Raw genomic sequence first — 21,904 nt, 5'->3', positions numbered from 1 at the left:
AAATTAGATAAAAGGTTTTTCTGTCTAAGGAAACCCAGCAGATTGCATCCAGTCAGAGATTTGTAGCAGTCACTTCTCCTGGATGAGCATGTAGAGACAGTGGAGAGGAAAAACTCCCTTTCAACAGGAAGAAAGCTCCAGCAGAACCAGGCTCAGTGTGAGCGGCCATCTGCCACGACTGACTGGGAGTTTGAGAGAACAGAGCAGAGACACAAAGAGAACAAAGTATGGAAGCAAATCGTTACCATATATGAAAAAGCGTTTTCAGAAATGCTTTTTCATTTTAAGAATGTGGCTGCATTGTTTAACTCATAAATGAAATTAGTAATCAATAATCTTATTTGCATTTTAATTTTCTTCTTCAAGACTGCTCATTCCTTCACTAAATTAAAATGAAAATGAAAAAGACATTTGAGATTTATTTTTCAAAATATGCTCCAGCAAATAGATACCAAAATTCAATTTGAAATGTAAAATTTGAAAATGAAAACGCATTTGCAGAAATGCTTTTTCATTTTAAGAATGTGGCTGCATTATTTGACCCATAAAGCTACCCATCTTGTTCGGTTCGGGATGTTGATGGTTGGTCGTCCTCATCCCATTTGAGGCTCCACAGCATCCAGCCGTTCCAGGACTGAACAGAGGTTTACTAAGCAACCTCATTAATGTTCAAATCTATGACGGCAGAGTATGCAGCCAAGGTCTCCATGACTTGTTCTACTCAGTCACAGGCATCAGACTCGGATATACTACTGGATTCTACCTGCTCAGCTAATTCTAAAAGTGTTTGCACAATTTGAGGGAGCGCCATGACCTGTGATGCTAAAGACCCAGCAATTGAATCAATTTCTCGGCACGTTTGCAAAGTAATGCAATGCAGACGTGCACAGCGCCCCCTACTGAACAAGATGGGTAGCTCGGTCAGCAGGGAGCTGAGGAAGAGCGGCTGCTAACGTCACTCTGCTGCGCCCGCCGCTCGGAATGCTTTTTCGTTTTCAAGTTCTGGGCAGTACTTTGCGGGCAGACCACGAAAATGAAAAAGCAATGTCTGCTTTGTTTTCTTTTTGATTATGTCATAAAATGTGCAGTCGTGAAGAAGAAAATGCAAATGCAAATAGGATGATTGATTACTAATTTCATTTATGGGTCAAATAAAGCAGCCACATTCTTAAAATGAAAACGCATTTCTGCAAATGCATTTTCATTTTCAAATTTTACATTTCAAATTGAATTTTGGTATCTATTTGCTGGGGTACATTTTGAAAAATAAATCTCAAATGTCTTTTTCATTTTCATTTTAGTTTAGTGAAGGAATGAGCAGTCTTGAAGAAAATTAAAATGCAAATAGGATGATTGATCACTAATTTTATTTATGGGTCAAACAATGCATCCACATTCTTAAAATGAAAAAGCATTTCTGAAAATGCTTTTTCATTTGAAATATGGTAACGATTTGCTTCCATGACAAAGAAGCACTGATCCAGGAGTACTTTCTATTGGAAGGAAAAGTAAATGTTAATGGATGTAGCTCCTTTAGTCATTTCACCTAGAAAGAAAGAACAGGTAAACTCTGAGCCATTTTTCAAGGTTAGAGTCTGAAAGAGAGCACATAGAGTTAGTTACAGTAAAAGCTCAGTCAATTGCCATGTCTAGGAGAGAGAAAGGGTTAAACACTGAAAGACAGGGCCATGTGGATCATCGGTAGAAGGTGAGCATTGAGTTGTTGCCAGCAGAAGCTTGGACAATGCCCCTCTCCAGAAAGGTGTCACAGGTAGACACAGAGTCAGGTCAGGTGTAGCTTCTAGGAAGAGAAAAGAGAGAGAACATAAAGTGAAAAACTGAAATAACAGCAAATAATGCAAAATTGGAGAGTAGTGTGAGAATGTAGCAAAGAGGGTGAAAGTGGTCATTATGTCCTCCAGCAGCCTAAGCCTATAGCAGCATAACTACACAGATAGCTCAGGATAACCTAAGCCACTCTAACTATAAGCTTTATCAAAAAGGAAAGTTTTAAGCCTAGCTTTAAAAGTAGACAGGGTGTCCATCTAGTGCCCACTAATGGCCATTGTTATACTAAAACCATAACAATTGGGATACCTCTCTCTGTCAGATTGACCATAACCATTGGAAACAAGAGGGGGTCATACAGGTAGCAGAAATGGAGGGTGTGTTTGCACCTCAACCATAAATGAGCCGGTTTAGGCTAAACCTGACTCCCCCTTACTCCATCCAACAGGGAGGGAAGAAGACGGAGGTAAAAAATAAGGAAGATAGCTCAGGATAACCTAAGCCACTCTATAACTATAAGCTTTATCAAAAAAGAAAGTTTTAAGCCTAGCCTTAAAAGTAGACAGGGTGTCTGCCTCACGGACTAAAACTGGGAGCTGGTTCCACAGGAGAGGAGCCTGATTACCAAAAGATCTGCCTCCCATTCTACTTCTAGAGACTCTAGGAACCACCAGTAAACCTGCAGTCTGAGAACGAAATGCTCTGTTAGGAACATATGGACCAATCAGATCTCTGATGTATGATGGAGCTAGATCATTAAGGGCTTTATACGTGAGGTGGAGAATTTTAAATTATATTCTGGATTTAACTGGGAGCCAATGAAGGGAAGCTAAAATAGGAGAAATATGATCTCTCTTTTTAATTTTCATCAGAACTCTTGCTGCAGCATTTTGAATCAACTGAAGGCTTTTAACTGCATTTTGTGGACATTCTGATAGTAAAGAATTACAATAGTCCAGCATTGAAGTAACAAATGCATAGACTAGTTTTTCAGCGTCAGGATATTTCTAATTTTGGCAATGTTCCGGAGGTGAAAGAAGGAAATCCTAAAAACCTGTTTAATATGGGATTTAAATGACATGTCCTGGTCAAAAATAACACCAAGGTTTTTTACTTTATTACCGGAGGTCAATTTAATGCAAACCAGGTTAAGTGATTGACTAAGCAGTTTCTTTTTTAAAGACTCCGGTCCAAAGACGACAACTTCTGTCTTGTCTGAATTTAGGAGCAGAAAATTTAAAGTCATCCAAGTTTTTATGTCTTCAAGACATGCTTGTAGTCTTTCTAACTGGTTGGGCTCATCAGGATTTATGGATAAGTAAAGCTGAGTATCATCAGCGTAACAGTGAAAATTTATCCTATGCTGCCTGATAATTTGAACTATTGGAAGCATATATATAGTAAAGAGAATTGGCCCACGTACTGAACCCTGTGGTACTCCACAATTAACCCTGGAGTTTAAAGATGATTTATCATTTACATGAACAAACTGGAATCTGTCAGACAAATAAGATTTAAACCAGCCTAGCGCTGTTCCTCTGATCCCTACAGCATATTCCAGCCTTTTTAAGAGAATATTATGGTCGACTGTATCAAATGCAGCACTGAGATCTAACAGAACCAGTACAGACACAAGTCCATTATCTGAGGCCATAAGAATATCATTAGTGACTTTCAGTAGAGCTGTTTCAGTGTTATGATGAGCTCTGAAGCCTGACTGAAACTCTTCAAACAGGTCATTGCTGTGTAAATGCTCACACATTTGGTTAGCAACTATTTTCTCAAGAATTTTAGATAAGAATGGAAGATTGGATATAGGTCTGTAATTTTTCAAGTCATCTCGATCAAGCGAAGGTTTCTTAAGTAAAGGTTTAATTACAGCTACCTTAAAAGCCTGTGGTACATAACCATTTACTAAGGATAGATTAATCATATCTAAAATGGGGCTGGTAATCAGAGGGAACACTTCCTTAAATAATTTGGTTGGGATTGGGTCTAACATACAAGTTGAAGGTTTAGATGAAGCTAATATTTCTGATAACTCAAGAAGCTCCACAGGATCAAAACAGTCCAAACACAAATCAGGTTCTGCAGTTATTGCAATGTTGTCTCACTTGCCGAGGATGAAGTAATCATCTTCGGGAGTATGTCAAAAATTTTATTTTTAATAGAATAAATTTTATTTAAGAAGAATCCCATAAAGTCATGACTGCTGAGAGCTAAGGGAATGGATGGCTCAACAGAGCTATGACTCTGTGTAAGTTTAGCAACTGTATTAAAGAGAAACCTAGGATTATTCTTGTTCTCTTCTATTAATGATGAGAAATAAGCTGTTCTAGCTTGGCGAAGTGTCTTTGTTACAGTGAGACGCAAACTTAATAATTTCTATAACCTCTACATGTTTCTAAATTAACAAAATGTGAATACAATCTATGCTGCTGCCGATAACTGTCACCATGGTTGTCCTCTCACCCTCCCTGAAGGGAAGCCATCAGCCTGGTGTTTGAAGCTGTTCCTGGGACCAAAGGAGCGCTGCGGAAAAGAAAGGTACGCCGAGAAACGGAGACACTGTCGCAATCCCAGAAGGATTTATGTGAAAATGCTTAGTGGGTTGAACAGGAAAAAACATAAGATATTCATTTACCCTTCCCTGCTCTATTTATAGCACCCCCTGTGTATGTTTTGGCCCCCCTACCTTCCTGTATGTGAAACGAGAGGCAGAGGATGGAGATGAAGACGAATGGTTCTATGTCTGCGTGGGCGTAGCTTCAGCCCACGATGTAGTGCACAGTGCTTAGTGACTCATGTAGCTCACAATATCTGTGATCAGGAGGCTGAGCTTCTATGTGCATGCTAGTGGATTCTGTTTGTGTGCCTTAATGTGAGGCATTATTCTGCTCTCTAAAGCTTCCTCAAATGTCAGAAAAGAGGATATAACAAAAACAGAATGAGTACAAGCTAATTTATTTGAATGGAGGTTTGATATTAGATGATGTTCCTGTGGATGTGTGACAAACACATGATGGTAACATTGGCTTAATACAGACAATCTTTAATAGCTTTGGCTTATTTTATCTGCCCACTGCCTTCAATAACCTTCTTTTAAATGAAAACATTTATGATATTCCCTTGTGTTGTTTTGAGTTTCTTAAAAGTTTAAAACAGTGTCGGAAGCATAAATCTATAAAATAAATTTTAATTTAGTTTAAATTTAATTAAAGTTAATTAAATTTTTTCTTCTATCTCTCTATTTCTTCCCCTGCTCCTTTTAGCCACCATCCAAAGCTCTGTCCAGTATTTTGGGAAAAAGTAATCTCCAATTTGCTGGCATGTCCATCAACCTGAATATCTCCACCAGTAGCCTCAACCTGATGACCCCCGACTGCAAGCAGGTCAGCCTCCAAGCCCTCCATAATTATGTGCAGTTCTGGTCAAGAGTTTACATGCACTCATTCTGGGATGTCTTGTTAATTTTGTACATTTAAAACTTCCTTTAAACTGTTCTTATTTCAGGGTAGAATAAAAACCTTACAAACAACCTGGAGGATTTGTTTTCCATAAACAAAAATTGGGGGCACAATGTATTGATTGTGTTCTGGATTTTCCCTAACTCAGTCTGGGTTAAAATTATGCTTACACTTAACATACAGTTAAGCCCAACATTATTCATACTCCTGGCAGGTTTAGGTTTAAAAACATTTTTACCAATATGTTTCATCTGATTGGAAGTAATATTAGCTGGAGTGGTCCAGCTAGACCCCCGACCTGGATCTGAGAGAGAAACTGTGGAGGGAGCTCAAGATTAGAGTGATGGCAATGAGTCTTTCCAACCTCAAACACATGGCACTTATCACCAAAGATAAATAATTAAAGTAGCAATGGAATCTTTCAAAAAGCTGTTCAGCCATTATTGGAAGAACTTGATTGCTATAGTGCAAAAAAATGATTTTTCCATTCATTTTTGAGATCTGGTATAAATAATGTTTGTATCAGAATTGTTAAGTTCTTGTTTTTCAGAACCAATAAAGTTGATTATTGTTTTATCAGGGCATCCTGGACAAATAACCGTTTATCTGCATCATTCAAAACACAAAATTATTATGACAATTATGCACAAGAGTACTATAAGTTACCCTCTAACCAGAAATGTGCATAAACTGGATTACAACTGCATATATGTGAACAAAATATTCAGTTTTTGTATTATTTTCTCTTTGTCAGATCATTGCCAACCATCACATGCAGTCTATCTCCTTTGCATCAGGTGGAGACCCTGTGAGTATTTCAAGCAGTAATTTATAGTTCATCATATATGTTTTGAATTGAAAAAGAGTCAGTATATTAGCATATATAAGTTAATGCACATTTCATTTCTCTTACCAGATAACATGTATCCATTTGAATATTCTTTTAGCTGCATTGTATTAGTGACATTTACCATGTCACGTTTTATTGTTGTAGGACACAACAGATTACGTTGCCTATGTAGCAAAGGACCCAGTCAACCGCAGAGGTGAGGATGCATTCCTCTGACACTCTTAAAACAGTCTAATATGCAGCATGTTCTTTACTGCTGTAATCTGACCCTTCTCTCAGCATGTCACATCCTCGAGTGCTCGGACGGGCTCGCTCAGGATGTTATCAGCACCATCGGCCAGGCGTTTGACCTTCGATTCCAGCAATACCTGCAGTGTCCCTCAAACAAGATGTCCTCAGTCCATGACAGGTGAGGAGTACAATATACAGTAAGAATTTCAGTTATTGTCATATAAGTCTCTAAAAGTCTGGAAATGTTTTGAATTTTACAAATATGAAAAAATATACAGAAAAGAAAATGTAGGTTTGAAAGATGTTTCCAGACTGTTTTGTTCTCTAATATCTAATCATGTTTCATAAATTCAGTGGTTTGTACCTTGATTTAAATTTAAATGACACTTTTTATCTTTGCTTTGCCCTGCCACATCTGGATTTAAACATTTCTCCCATCAGTATTTTGAGTTTTTTACTTATTAACACACATTCAAAAATTAAACAGGGCCATTTCAATACTTTGTGGATAGTAGACAACTTCAAATACAGGTTGAACTGGAGCTGTGCTCTTAAAAGTGGTCAGGTTAAAAACCCAACACCTCACTAAAACAGCTATTTATGTTATTTTCTACAAATAAAATAAAGGTTAGTTTTAGTTTTTGAAGCAAAAATGCGTTTTGAAGAACTCTTGCAAATGTAAGAGTTAACAGATTTTGAAATCGAGCTTTTCTAAGTTAAGTCCAAATAAATATTGTTTTGTGATTTGAAATTTAGAAATTTGTGTCTGGAAAGGTATGGAATTTTGAAACAAAATTTTTTTTTAAATGCCGTTCACATACACATTTGGAGGTGTTTGGAGGGGAACACTAAAAATCAATGAATAAATCTTTATTTTTTAAAATTAAAATAAAGGTTGAAATAGAAATTGGATACTTAAGCAGAATCCCTTTCCTAGGATTTCAGCTGTTAAACAGTGTAGCTTCTTCTTTCCAAATATATTTAATGGTTTTCCAGAGCAGGCTCTCAATAAAATCTCCTGGTGCCACAAATCTTGACACCCCATAAAATTTATTTGAAATTATCTACCTTAAGTTGACAGAGTTTTGGCATTATACATTAAAAAATAGTATTGTATGACTTCTTGTTTAACTAAGGGATGCTTATTATAATGTGACACAGAGGCCTATTTCTCTTATAGATGCTTTAAAAAGGTAAAGACAAGAGAACATGCCTTCCAAATAAGCTGGATGTTTGTAGCTTGATATTGATTAATTTATGGGCCTTGATATTGTTAAACATAACTGCCCTGTAATCCCATAAGAGTGTGCATGTGTTCTTCTTTTCAGGGTATTAAACATGGAGGAATTGGCATGGACAGAGGAAGAAGAGGAGACAACGGAACATCCTTATTATAACAACATCCCAGGCAAAATGCCACCCCCTGGAGGGTTTATTGACACTCGACTGACGACTCAGAATGCGGCATGTGAAGGAGGCCAGGTACAATTTTGATAATCTGGTTTATTCTAAAGCACCATAAAGCAATTATGTGGATGTATTTCTTTTCTGAAAAACAAATGCAAGAGTTCAAAAAAACTTACAAAGACTTATTGCATGCTTTTTGTAAGTACATGTGGAATGAACTACACTGCTCTTAAAAAGTATTTCTTCTGTTTTGCTTTTTTGAGCAAACTGAAATGTTTAACATCATCAACCTTAGTAAATACAAAATGCAAATTATGATTTCACTTCAGAAAAAACCCCCATTCAAACCAACCTTACCTTATGTGAAAAGTATTTGGCCTCTAAACCTAATTCTTGGTTGTGCCGCTCATGGCGGCAACTGCCGTCAGTTATTAGTGACATCTGGCAATGAGTCTTTTAAATCGAAGTGGATTTTTGACCCACTCTTTTTTGCAGAGTTGTTATAAATCAGTCACATTAGAGAGTTTTCAAGCCAAAACAGCAATCTTATGGTCACATCACAGCATCTCAATGGGATTCAAGTAAGAACTTTAAACTAGGCTAGTTGAAAATGTCATTTCATTTGGAAGTTGACCTGCTGATGTGCTGCGAATCATTGTATTGGTACATAAATGTGCTGAATCTTAAAGTTTCTGTGACACTGAATTTATGATAAATCGAATTAAACTTATGGAAACATTAATAAAATATTTTATGATTTCATGAAGTGCAATCATGCTGCTGAAATGAACAGTTGTTGAGGTATAAGGTTATAAATTTCACACAAAAAAAAACCTACCTCCAGACTACTCTTTTACGCTCTTTTATAATGTAGAAGGGGAACCCCGGCATGTAAACTGACTCCTGCTACAATGGCTTACACAGACAGCAGCATAGAATCTTATGTTTCTTTAGATATATTTCAGTCACTATTAGAGAGAGATGAAGCAGAGTCAGGAGAAGAAAGTCAGCTGTCGTCAGATGGCAGAGCACATATGCTGCGATGTCCTGATGGCCATCTAATTGGATGCCGGAGCACGGCTGGAGTCAATATGCATGAATCATACCGTACCACCAGGAAACAGAATGAGCACAACATCCGGCTTTTCAAAATAATTCACCAAAGACAGACTCTCGCTATATTAATAAATACACACATATATTTATATAAACACATGTTAAAATTAGCAATTGTTTACATTAGATCAATTAGTTCAGTTACTGGGCTATATACATTAACTAAGGTATTCTAAACCGAACAATTAAACATTAAATGCACCAAATGAAGCAACAAATAAAGCTTAGCTGCACTCAGTCAACTCACCCTTTGTAAAACAAAACTCATAAAAATAAAACATAAAACGAAGTGAAGCAATGTAACTGGTTTAACTTCAACAGAATGAGTTGTTTTGAACTTGCTACCACATTTATCACTGGCTTTTATTGCGCGATCTGCGTATGGTTCTTGGAGCTCCTCTGGGCTACGCAGCGGACCGGACCGGACCAGAGCAGAAAGTGTAAATCCAGGGTTACAGTAAATATGGCACTGAGTTAAACAACCGGAGTCGAAGTGAGCAGCATGGAGCAGTAGCAGTGACACAAGGGATGATTCAAGATCTGAAGACACTATCTGGTGTGTCATTTTTTAAAACTTTTTATATTAGAATCTTTAGAGAAACATTTATTTAAATATATTGTATGTGTGTGTCATTTATTTCATTTTAATAATAATAATAATTTCGGATTATTATTATTAATAAAATGATAACTTTTCATTTTTAATTAATAATAACTGCCGATATCTAAATGTACTTTTGCAACGAGGAAGTTAACGCTGTTTTTAACTCAACCTGGCTTCTACCTGAACCGTTTCTCATTGACTCTCACACAATGTAGACCGGAGACTTCCCCTTTGATGTAATTTCCAGGTGACTTTGGACTTGCAAAATTTAACAACGAAATATGCCTATTTTGTGTCACAATTGTCTTTTATCACGTCTTTAAATGGTAAATGGACTGAACTTATATAGCGCTTTTCCAGTCATACAGACTGCTCAAAGCGTTTACACTAGAGCCACATTCACCCAATCGCACTCACTAACACTCACACATTCATACACCGATACACAGATCGGTAGGCAACTTGAGGTTAAGTGCCTTGCCCAGGGGCACATCGGCATATGGCAGGAGGAAGCTGGATTCGAACCCACAACCTTCTGATTGCAAGACGACTACTCTTCCTACTGAGCCACACTCGCCTTTAATCTTGATATCATGTCAATTATTGCCCATTTTCTTCAGTATTAAGATTTTTCCTTTCAATTTCTACATTTGTTGGAAAAGCGTGTCACAGGCACTTTAAGGTCACAAATTGATGGCGAGATTTTCCTGTAAAAAGCAAAAGTAAATAAAATAACTACAATACTCAATATTTCCTAATTTTTTGTTTTTGCCTTTGATTATAAATTGCTCCATTCTTCACGCTGTTTAGGGTGCACACGCTTGTGGAATCACTGTTGCCGTGCAGCACGTTCTGCCGTCACGGTGTGGAAGCGTGTTGAAAATGGATTGGCTGGCATATTGCTGTAACCTGTTACGAGAGCCACCAAATAAAGCATGGTGAGCTGCATGTGGCTCGGGAGCCACGCAATGAGGATCCCTGCCCTAGACCATTGCAATACCACCACCATGTTTGACTGTCAGTATGACGTTCTTTTACCGGAAAAACATCTGTGTTCATTTTACAGCTGGCGTTACGGGTCACAAACCTTCTAAAATGATTCATTAGTGCTTTTTGCCTTGGAACGCTTGTATTGGTGCCACATTTGCCCAGTTGGTGTTCAGCGGTCCGCAGTAGTTTAGGAGTTGTTCATAGAGCTTTTGAATCTGAATGATTAGTCAAAGAGTTTCTGGTGTAATTTTGATAGGCAAGCCACTCCTGGGAGGACTTACCGCAGTTTCAAGTTTATCCGTTTTTGGATAAGTTCCCAAAGCTTTGTAAGCTTTTCCAAACTGATAGATATCAGTGACTTTCTCCTTATCTTTTTTAGTTCGGGGCAAGAGGTGCAGATCTTTTGGTCTACTTCATGTGGTCAGAGAGGTTCTATTTAAGCGATTTCTTACTTCTATACATCTGGAACTGATCTGGCCTGGGTGTGGCTAGTGAAACTGAACTCAACTTACCAAAATATCGGTCTAATCACATTTAATTGTTTTTAACGTGTTTTCCCTTAATAAAGAAATCATCATTTGTAATGTGATTCTTTTATTTATTTAGGTTAGGGATTGACAAGCAGTGACAATGCCTTACTGCACCGTATATAGTACCTTATAGTAACATTTGTTTACTCTTCAAGCAACCCATTTATACAGTACACAGTAAGAATCTCTGTCTTTCCCACCATTTGACTTTTAAACACGGTTGGATTAACATTTATGTTAATTTAACATTTATTTTAACGACAGAACCTTTGACACATCAACCCAGGAACCTTGCTGTATATGACATATGCTTTGATTATTTGTGATAACTTTATCCTTCATCTGGATGTTGGCTAAATTATAGTTAATAATGAATGCTTCTAAAAATTTAAATGCTTCTAAAACTATGTAATCCGAGTTTAAGCGTGATTTGTTTATTGGGAAATATGTTTCACTGTTTCTGCATTTCATCAGACGGGTCCGGGCTCGGTGGAACAGACATACTATCAGGGACGACATTGTGAAAACTGGGCTGATGAAAGGAAGGCCATCTTCCTGCAGCAGGGTAGGTACCACCAAACGGTTCAGTACATTAGGCACATGTTTACTCTTGCACTGTGTTGCTTCAGTAGTATGACTTTGACTTTGTTTCTGTAAATGTCCAGGATCTTTTGATATCAGCAGTCTGCCAGAGACCAAAGGTCAGGCACCAAAAGCAGCAGAGATGCCCATGTATGTGAACACCCAGCAGATTGATGCCCAGGTGTTTGCAGCTCTTCAAGCAGAAGCAGAAAATGCCACAAAGGGAATGGTAGATGTAGGCAAAGAGAGCCTCCAGAAGGACCTATTTGACATGAGTAAGGCTTGATTAACTTTTATTTGACGTTTATTTGTTTTGTCTAGTAGAATTAGAAGAATTTGACAAGTTTCTTAATTGTATTGATATTTATTAATGTGTAGGTGATATGGGTTGTTTAAAATACTAAGACTTTCCATTAGTTCTGTAGTGTGAGCTATTTTCTTTGCAGCTGATTGTAGGCAGTCAAACAAAAAGTTAAACCATGTGAAAACTAAGTAAACCTTATAAATCAGTAACTTGTAGAGCCACATTGAAAAACCATAAAAAATACCTAATGGGGTTCTTTATTACCCCATCAACCCAGTCACAGCCTTGCTGATGGAGTTTAGACCTCTTGTCTTTATAGTGCTGTTTAGGTTCATTAAGGTTTGTTGTCACTCATTCATTCACCATTGTCTCAGCATCTTACTGCAGCATATGAGTTGGGCTGAGGTCCAAGCTTTGTCTGTGCCATTGCTACACCGTGTTTGTCTTTTTATTCACTGTCTTATATTTTTAGCTCCTATGTCAGCAGTTTAATTTGTGTTTTTCGGGAAAGACTTGATGGTAAAATTGTTAGTTGAGTTTAGTTTACCACAGTTAGTTTTCAAATTACCTATTGTTACCAAAACATTGAATTCCCACATTCCTTTTTTTAATGAAAACTTTTCTTATAATATAAACTTTTATATAGTAGTTTGACATATGATAACAGAACTAGTATCAATAGCTCTATACCTATTAAAAATCTAAATGATCAAATTATGTGTAAAGTATTTTGCCATATAAAACTAAAATACAGCTACTTCCACACTTATTAGCACTACTGTTTATGATGTGTAAAAAAAGCCTTAAAATAAGTGCAGCCAACCTTTAATTTGAGGGCTTATATTCAGTAGGAAAAAAGTCCCAGGTAAAAATATGTATATATTTTTTCCTCAAAATTGCCAATATTAATTGGCGCAACTTAAAATTACTGTAAAACAGATTTAACAAGCTTTTTTTGTTGGTATTTTAGGTTGTGTAAAGTCTTATGAGAACTTGTAACTAGTAACAAATAAATTAGTAGTTATAATTTAAATTATTAATGTAATTAATGTAATTAGAAATAAATGAAACAATCTATGAACAACCCATATGTGGGTTCTTCATAAGCTAAAAATGGCTTCAAGAAAATTGCTACTTGTCAGAATGTGCCCATATCTTCAGAGAAAACAATAAAATAAAACACTTAAAACAGACACAACTGTGATAGATTAGGCTGGTTAAGGACCTGCGTTTATCTTGCCACCACAAACCATGAGGAGAATGTTAAGCGAGGTAAAGAAAAAGGTGGCTTTTAGGGAGCTGCAGCAAAGAGCACTATCTTTGATGTCCAGAGCAGCCATTCGATTGAATCTACATGCCGAGAAATAAGCCTTATCTGTAACAATATCACAAATGCAAACATGTAGAGCTTGCTAAATACTATAGGGACTTTAACTGGAACCACATGCTTTGGACAGATTAGACAACAGACAGTCCAGTTGGGTCTAGGGTGACACATAAGGTGAATATGTGGGAAAGTGTCCTCTGTGAGGCATGTTAGAGGCTCTGTGGTGCTGTGGGCTTGTTTGTCTTACAAAGGCCTTTGAAACATGGCATCATGGAAAGTTTGAGATATCAGGACATTTATATAAAATGTTAGTTGAGTCTACCCGAATAGCAGAAATACAGCTTTATCAGCAGGATTTTGTCCAAAAAAGTCATTTATTTCTTAACGTGGGTTTTACTATCTGAATATGTGGACTCAAATAAAACGTTTCGTCTATCTAAAATGATCAGTTTATTACTGGAATTATTATGCTACTCTAATAAAAGATCAATGTATTTTAAGGCTTTTAAAACATCTTTACCAGGGGTGCCATTAAATGCAGAGGGTGCTGTAATTAAAAATAATTATAGGTTCTCAGCTTTACCTCCTTATCCATATAATTACCTCTTGTCAGCAAAAAGATAAGAAGATAACAGTTAATGTTGTTGTGTAGCTTTAGTCTTTCCTTCTTTTAACCCTGTTATCCACAAATGGGGAGAGATGGAACAGTGGTGAACCTTCCCAGATTGGCCAGCCTACCTGATGCGACCTAATCAATGATGGCTTTCTTTTCACAAATTTTAAAATATAATTTTCCGTACTGACTCTTCTTTTCTTGTCATGCACTAGAGCCCTTTGAGGAAGCCATTCAGTCCCAGTCTCAGCCACTGCCCCAGGGGCAGTCCCAGACTCAAGTGTCCAACCTTCAGAAGGCAGCTTCTGTGGACAACTCGAGCCCCCTCCTTGTGCGATCTTTGGCTTTTCGCGCGCAGGAAGAGCTGGAAGGCCAGACGTGGTTCCATGGGAAGATGAGTCGCCGTGATGCTGAAAAACTACTTAAGAACGATGGGGACTTTCTCGTCCGCACAAGCACTACCAACCCAGGATCCTACGTTCTGACTGGCATGCACAATGGACTTGCCAAACACTTACTGCTTGTGGACCCTGAGGGCACGGTAAGAAAGGCATAAAAAGTACACCACAGGTTAGTTTTAGAAGTGGCTGTTTTGTGAGACAAAAACTGATTTTTAACTTCTCTTCTCTTCTGTTCAAAGGTACGGACAAAAGATCATATATTTGACAGCATTAGCCACCTTATTGGACATCACCGTGACAACAATCTGCCAATTGTCTCAGCTGGGAGTGAACTCTGTCTTCATCAGCCCGTTGAAAGGAAATTGTGATGCTTGAAATGCCTGATGGGAAACAGAGAGCCTTTAAATGCTCTCTCATCCTGGAACTGGGAGGTGCCTAAAAAAAGGCTCAGAGTGCTCAAAACTGACCAGCTTTACTGGAGTCACTAGAGTACAAAAGATTTGTTAAGGATTAAGGAAAACTATTTATAGAATTGCTATTATTTTGTTGTGATGACTGAAATGCTATATTTTTTGAGAAACAAAATTGGTGCATTTGGACTTAATATCTTGATTTGGTGTTAAAAAAAAACAATAAAATGACAAATTGTTCTTGTAGTTTAGATGAAGTGCAAATAAAACCTCAAAGAGGCATGAAGAATATTTTAAGATAAAATTCTAAACCTTAAGTTTTGTCTGTCAAGCACAACCGTATTTCTACTGAAAATGTTGACTCAGTGGTTGAAGAATCAGAAAGGCGCTTTCAAATAAATTCCAATAGAAACAAATGACCTATAAAACTAACAATTAGTGTGACAGCTTAATTTATTAGTCTCCATATGAAGGCTGCTTTTATTGGAGATTGGAATGTGTTCTCACAGTGTCGGGAGCAGACGGACACCTTTTCATACTGCCATCAATGGCTTTAGAGATCAGCCTTTTTTTCTAATTATAAAGTATTTCTTCATGTCACTGCAGCCGCATGACTTCAAATGAACTGTTCTTGTGGCCGTGTTCGTAGACCTTGATTCCCCTTTATTTGAAAGGAGGTGCTTGTGTATGCTGACACTGTAAAATAATTATTTCTGCTTTTTCAACCAGTGGTTTGTTTTGAATTGGTTTTCTCTGACTTCTTTTAGGTGTTTTGTCGGTGATTAGTTTTGGTGCTTGAGTTATACGGTTTAATATCCTCACGTTTTAAATGAACACGCTCGGCTCTTTAAGCGGACTTTTAAAAAAGAAGTTTTATAATAGCACAATTAGAGCTCTGTTTCAGCTGTGCTTGTATGAATGGCCAAGGTTTCAAGGTGTCATTAAAGAAAATGTTGCAATCACATCGTTAGAACAGATTATTCACCTGCATTAATTGAAAATATAAATGTGTAACTTTTAGGTGTTGGTATCTTTTATCATGAATAGGCATGGGCTGGTAGGAGTTACAACATAACATTGATTAAAAATACCATGGATTCACAGGATTTACTCAATACCATAAATAGAATCCACTTACTAATAGAACTTATTTTAACTTCAAAACTTCTTGTAGATCTTGATCAAACATTTGTCAAAGTTAAATCTATATGTAGGCCTGGTTTGGAACTGTATACTTACGTTTAGGCCAAGCAAAACTGCCTGGTCTAAAAGTGGTCTGAGCTTAAACTTAGATTTTTTTTAATCCACAAAAATAAATAAAAAAAATGCCAAAAGCATAAATTGAAATTAAAAGACAGCTTGATTTGGTTCAATATCGAATGATTCTCATCCTTTTTCAGTTGCAATATTATGGTAATATGTCTTAAAGATTCTCTGTTTTTTTAGCTGAAGAACTGAGTAGAGTGGTAAAACCATATACATACTTGTACTTTAATTACAGATAGAAACATCACTTGATTACATTGTAGCAGTACAGGGAGTGCAATGACAAGACTTTTTCTTTTTATCATCAGAAATTAAAGAAGAGCAAGCATCCTACTTTCCAACCAGAACTGCTGCACTCTCCTACAGTGGCAGCGCCTCTGTGACTCAGTTGTTCATAAAGTAGAGATGATGCTGTGCTGACAGAATATCGCAGAGGCAGATGATGAATGCAGTCTATTTTGGTCTGTGGAAAAAACAAAATTAACTAGAAACAACAGTAAAATCACAACTGGTAAATGGGGAAAGTCCTAGGGTCTCATTTATAAACCATTGCAGAGGATCTATACTAAAAGTGTACAGCCAAAAGGTAAAAATGGCGTACGTCAAAGAAAATCCAGACTTATAAAACCATGCGCAGGCAAACCAGCAAGCAATTTCCCTTTTATACATCACAGATGCTCCTCAACATTTGCGTACAAGGTTCTGCCTCATGTTCTGCCCTCTACAAGCCCATTCAACAGTTTCACTGCGGCTGAAATCAAGGTGTTGGTGGGTGAGGTGGAGTCAGAAGAAAATTGCGTTTGGTAGTCACAGTAGTGGTGCAACAAATAAAAGGAAGTGTAGTGAATGTCACTACAGTCTTTAAATGTTTGCAGCACTCACTGTGGTTGCCTCACATCCTGTCAGTTCATTTGTTAATCTGTGGTACACATCGCCCTGGTGATCATTGGGGAGAGGAATGTGAGGGTGAGAAAACTTTGATGAAATGTGCAGACTTAGATGTAAGTTGACCTCTTATTTATGTGAAAGGTCCTTAGTTATGGCCCACCAGAACAAGCATAAATAACACTGTGATTTAAATGAGTATCATGACGTTGATCTATGGTTAAAGTCTGATATGGAGTGAAATTTAAAATGTCTGAGAGGAATCATGATGCAGTGTGGTTTCAATTCCCTACCTCTTCATCTGCGTCACCATCCCCTTCCAACGAAATGAGCATATGCATGGGTCAGAGTTTGCGTGAGGGACTGCACATTCTCCAGTCAAGTTTGTTTTTATGGAACACAACCTTTGCATGAAAGGTGGTATAAACCAGTTTCAGGCTTCATGTTGTGCATACGCCACGCTTATAAATGAGACCCCTGGACGTTTTGAAGTGTGTGGACATGTAGCTCATTCAGGAAATACATCGTGTTAGTAATCTAAATGCCCCAATATTTGGTATAAACTCATTCAACTGCTTTTTTATGTTTGTCAGTTTTAGCTAACGCAGGTCTACATTTAGAACCTTTAACACACCAATATCAATTTTAGCCTAGATAACGTTTAGATGTGTTTCCAAAATAAAAAGTTTCTTTGAAACTGAAAGCAGCACTTATTCCATCTGCTGCTAAAATAAGCTTTGATAATGTTGTCTACAATGTTTATTTTTATTATTTGAAAACATAGATTTAAAGATGTAGTGTAAACCTCTGCCTACTTTAGTAGAAGTATTTTAGGTTCTTATTTCACAGAATATCATAACTTTTTGCCATTCTGCTTCTTCTAAAGTAACCCTGGTTGTAAAAAGCTGATATTAAGTGGTTAAATTAGTCAAGTTATGTGCTCAGGTAGTCAGCTTTGAGTCAAATATGTTGCTTGTAGCTTCCCAACTGTAGTTTCTAAACAGCATTGCCCTAAGAGTGATGTGTGGCACTATTTTAGCTTCAACACCATGATTACCCATTTTTTTTTCAACGGATTTATTACCATACAGCCAATTTGGTCTTTGTCATAAGCGACGGAAAATTGTAGTAGCCGATCTTTGGCCAGCTGAACGGCAGTGTGCAGCCAAGGTGAAGGAGGGGAGCTGCTTTGTTATTCTACATGCTATATTGCCTTAGAAAACTCCAATCATTCCTCCAATTTTTCTGGTAATGATAACCGGCCCATGCCTGATCATCAATATTCTTCAATCACTAGATACCATAATCGCACATATTATTTGAATATGTAGGTTCTTCTCAGACACTTTCTTTTCACAGTTAATTTACATTTCGCTGGTATCTGTAAACAATCTTTCTGCTAAATAGTACATTCTTACGTCTTACTGACTGTTTTTTGTGAAGAAAGAAACCCAAATTTAGATAGAGTTTATAGTAATGATCTGCAAGTGTTCTGGAAACCATCTGTTTTTCTTTTTTTTTCAAATGCCTTTATCCTTACTGTTGTCAGGACTCTGATGGATACCAAATGAATGGGGCATTGTATTTGAAATGCACTTGACCACTGGAGTTGTACCAAAACAAGTACGTGGTCAACGAGTTTGACAAGACAGATGCAATGTATTATAATGTGCCTATGTTTTGCTTCAAGAAGGTGTGTACAGAACAAGTATTCACAACAAACTGCTTGGCCATAAAGCAGTACATTTGGTATACTGTAAAACACTTCCCCACCTTTTACTTCTGCAATGTTTGTGACTAAAGTTCAGCAAACCCGAGAGCTTGCGAAAGAAAATTATGCTAAATTTTTGTAAAGTATTTTGGTTTTTTTAGAAGGAAATTTGTAAAAAAAAAAAAAAAAAGAAACATCTGATGTCAATTGGACAAAGTTTTTAACTAAGTGAAAACAGCTCTATACTTGAATGTAACACACTCAACATGATTTGCTTTGCAATGTAAAGAAACTACTCGATTAAAAACACTGGGATACTGAGGGCCTCTTTCCACATTTCTGTTGACTAAAATGTGCCTTTAATTTGTACAAATAATGTTTTTTCCCCTCCCTTTCTCTTTCTTCAATGTGCAATAGCTGATCTTCGATGGGGCATGCCTGTTCACTGGAGGTTGCTTTTCGCCCTGCTTAGTGTTGCTGCTTGAGACTAGTGGTCTCTTTCCCTCACTGTATTATAAATGTCATCATTTCTGGGTTATAAATAAAAGACAGATTGGGTCACAGAGAAACACACTATTTTGGGACAGTTATATTTAAAAGATTAAATAAAAATGAGTCCAAATGATGTTTACAGATGTTTAATCTTTTAGTTGTATGGGTTTGTCATTCTGTATGATTGTTTGGCAATAAAATTGTGAATGTGTGGAATTTCTCTTGTGTTTACTATAGACCTAAGAGTGTTTTCATTTGGTATCAGATGCAGTTTTTGACAGTTTTTAACAGTTTCACTAAGCAATAGGTGTGCCTTAATCAAAGTGAACTAAAATATGTTTCTCCGAATCGTTTTCTATGCACACAACAAACACATCTGAAAGTCATGGCTGGTCTGAGTAAATTGTAGATCATACTTTTATAGCATTGGTTAGTGACACAAAAATTGCAGCTAATGCCCCAAACCAGAGCCAGGTTTGCCAGAGTTTAGAGTTGAGTACAGCCACACTGACAAACCAGTCAGCCTTATAGAGGACTGTGCAGCGGTGCTCACACGCCACATCCACCAGGAGGGGACAAAGATGGACGTCCAGCAGGAAATAAAGACACTATATAGTTTCTTACTGTAAATTGCTTGCATTCTTTTTTCAGTCTTTTCCGTCGGCCTGATGCCCCTTCTAAACATCTCTTGTTCCAGCCAGAGCTGAGACCTCACTAGGACTGCTCTCTGCTAGTCCTGGTTAGGTATGTTTTGGCTGCTCAATGAATTCTTCCCTCTTTGGCTGCGCTCCCGGGACCGCCTGTACCCACTGTAATTCTTGTCACAAACAACACAAACCAAAGCCAGCACGACCTATCTCATCTCGCGGCTGGCCAGCGTGTAGATGACCGGGTTTATGACCGGGTTGAGAACAGCTAGTGCAATAAACCAGTCGTCCTTGTAGAGGATTGGGCGGCGCTGAACATATGCCACATCCACCAGGAGCAGGATAAAGAAAGGTGTCCAGCAGGTGATGAAGACCCCGACAACAATGATGATGGTGCGTAGAAGGGATATTGCATATTCAGAGTTGCTGAACTTACTCTTTCAGTCTTTCCCATCACTCTCAACACCCTCCTGATCATCATGCTCTTTTGTTCCAGTGTCGGTCTCCTGACCCCTCAGCTGGTTCTGGTTGTTCTGGCTGCTCCGGCTGGGCTCCAGGGAATGCCTATTCCCACTGCCATTCACCGACACCTTTGCCTTATAGCAAATGCCACAAACCAGAGCCAGGAAGGCCTGTCTCATCTCACGGCTGGCCAGCGTGTAGATGATCGGGTTCATGGCTGAGTTGAGTACAGCTAGTGCAATAAACCAGTCGGCCTCATAAAGGACTGGGCAGTGCTGCTCACACGCCACATCCACCAGGAACAGGATGAAGATGGGTGTCCAGCAGGCGATGAAGACCCCGACTACAATGATGACGGTGCGTAGAAGGGACATTGCGTGCTCAGAGTGTCTGTGCTTACTCACCTTTCTGCTGCTGGATTTAACCAGGATGTAGATGCGAGTGTAAAGGACTGACATCACTAAAAGCAAGACCATGAAAACTGTGATACAGAAAGCTACATATTTCTTGCTGTAAAGAGGCAGGACTGTAGAGCAGTCAGGGAGGTTGCCAATGCAGTTCCAACCTAAGATGGGTAAAGCTCCAAGAATTATAGCAATCAGCCAGCAGGTCCCTATGAGCAGAAACACTCTGTAGTTTTTGTTGGCATTATAAGGCCTCATTTTGATCATAGTCAGGTGTCTCTCTATAGCGATGGCCAGGAGACTGAAGATGGAGGCACTGAGTGCTACGAACATGCTGCCCTCTCTAACAAACCACAGAGTTGGTGAGAGATGAAAAGTCTTATGTCCAGAGAGGAGCAAGTTGACCAGGTAGGCGACTCCAGCCAGCAGATCGCACAGTGCCAGGTTCCCGATGAAGAAGTACATCCGGTTGTGAAACCTGTGATTCCTCCATATGGCCACCAAAACGGTGAGGTTCTCCAGAACAATGAAGCTGCAAATGATGAGGAGGACGATAGTTGTAATATCCAAAGTTCCTTGGTTGGTGTTGGAGCTTGGTAGCCGGTGGTCCAGCTTTCCAGTGTGGTTGTAGTGAAGGTGTATGATGTTCATCTTTAAATCAGCACTGCCTGCTGACACTGGAGGTTAGTGCAGAGTAGAGTATGGTGTTTTCAGCTGCAGCAGAAAAGTTGAGATTATTTTAAAAACACATTTTCCATTAATGTTCATTTTTCACAATAATACAGTTCAGAGTTGGATTTTCCTCTCTGACTAAACAATCAGTTGCCTTAGTAAATATAGGTTTTACAATAAGAAATGGGACGTAACAATTTTCTTTGCTTTTTTTAGTTTTTCAACATAACCTGGAGTTCCTCCATATGGCCACCAGAACGGTGAGGTTCTCCAGAACAATGAAGCTGCAAATGATGAGGAACACTATAGTTTGAATGTTCACAGGTTCTGGAGCAGTAGGATTTATTAGCTGGGTTTCCAGCTTTCCAGTGTAGTTGTAGTGAAGGAGTATTATGTTCATCTTCAAATTACCAGCTGATGACACTAGACGTCAGAGTTGAGCAGTAACTCCGAAGTCCATCAGCAACTGCAATGAAGGAAAATTATTACAGCAAGCATTTATAAGTATATATGTTGTCATTAGTCAGTTATGTAGGGTAGCCTGTAATTGAATAATATACAGTTACATTGTAAAAAATCAAAAATTAGAACATTGTGAAAAGTGAAATATTTTTGTCACTCATTTCAGAAACTGAAACTCAAATAAGTTCATTAGACATAAAGTTAAATAATTCCACCCTTTATTGCTTGTAATTTTGATGATTGTGGAAAACATTAAATTATTGATTATAAGAACCTAAAATTC

General features: G+C 37.9%; 2 protein-coding genes across 2 annotated transcripts in view; one reads left to right on the top strand and one right to left on the bottom strand.

Moving 5' to 3' along the window:
• Positions 1-19,190, top strand: part of shc3 (SHC (Src homology 2 domain containing) transforming protein 3) — a 30,043-nt gene extending 10,853 nt beyond the window's left edge. Inside the window, exons 3-12 of the mRNA XM_047373053.1 lie at positions 4,272-4,335; positions 5,061-5,180; positions 6,010-6,063; positions 6,250-6,301; positions 6,385-6,514; positions 7,665-7,818; positions 11,458-11,548; positions 11,649-11,840; positions 14,025-14,350; positions 14,450-19,190. Of these exons, the coding sequence (XP_047229009.1) occupies positions 4,272-4,335; positions 5,061-5,180; positions 6,010-6,063; positions 6,250-6,301; positions 6,385-6,514; positions 7,665-7,818; positions 11,458-11,548; positions 11,649-11,840; positions 14,025-14,350; positions 14,450-14,578 (1,312 nt within the window). The 3' untranslated portion in view covers positions 14,579-19,190. The remainder of the gene's footprint in view (positions 1-4,271; positions 4,336-5,060; positions 5,181-6,009; positions 6,064-6,249; positions 6,302-6,384; positions 6,515-7,664; positions 7,819-11,457; positions 11,549-11,648; positions 11,841-14,024; positions 14,351-14,449) is intronic.
• On the bottom strand, positions 15,669-21,404 carry LOC124873031 (sphingosine 1-phosphate receptor 3-like). Its single transcript, XM_047373512.1, has 2 exons — positions 21,390-21,404; positions 15,669-21,138 (listed from the first exon to the last, which is right to left on the bottom strand). Exons 1-2 carry the CDS (start codon positions 21,402-21,404, stop codon positions 20,062-20,064), a joined length of 1,092 nt encoding a protein of 363 aa, XP_047229468.1. The 3' UTR covers positions 15,669-20,061.
• Positions 21,405-21,904: the final 500 nt, after the last annotated feature.

The sequence above is a fragment of the Girardinichthys multiradiatus genome, chromosome 8 (genome assembly GCF_021462225.1).
Source record: "Girardinichthys multiradiatus isolate DD_20200921_A chromosome 8, DD_fGirMul_XY1, whole genome shotgun sequence".
In the NCBI taxonomy this organism is placed as follows: Eukaryota; Metazoa; Chordata; class Actinopteri; order Cyprinodontiformes; family Goodeidae; genus Girardinichthys; species Girardinichthys multiradiatus.
The sequence above is the reverse complement of the archived record's forward strand: the minus strand, read 5'-3'. Positions and strand labels throughout refer to the sequence as shown.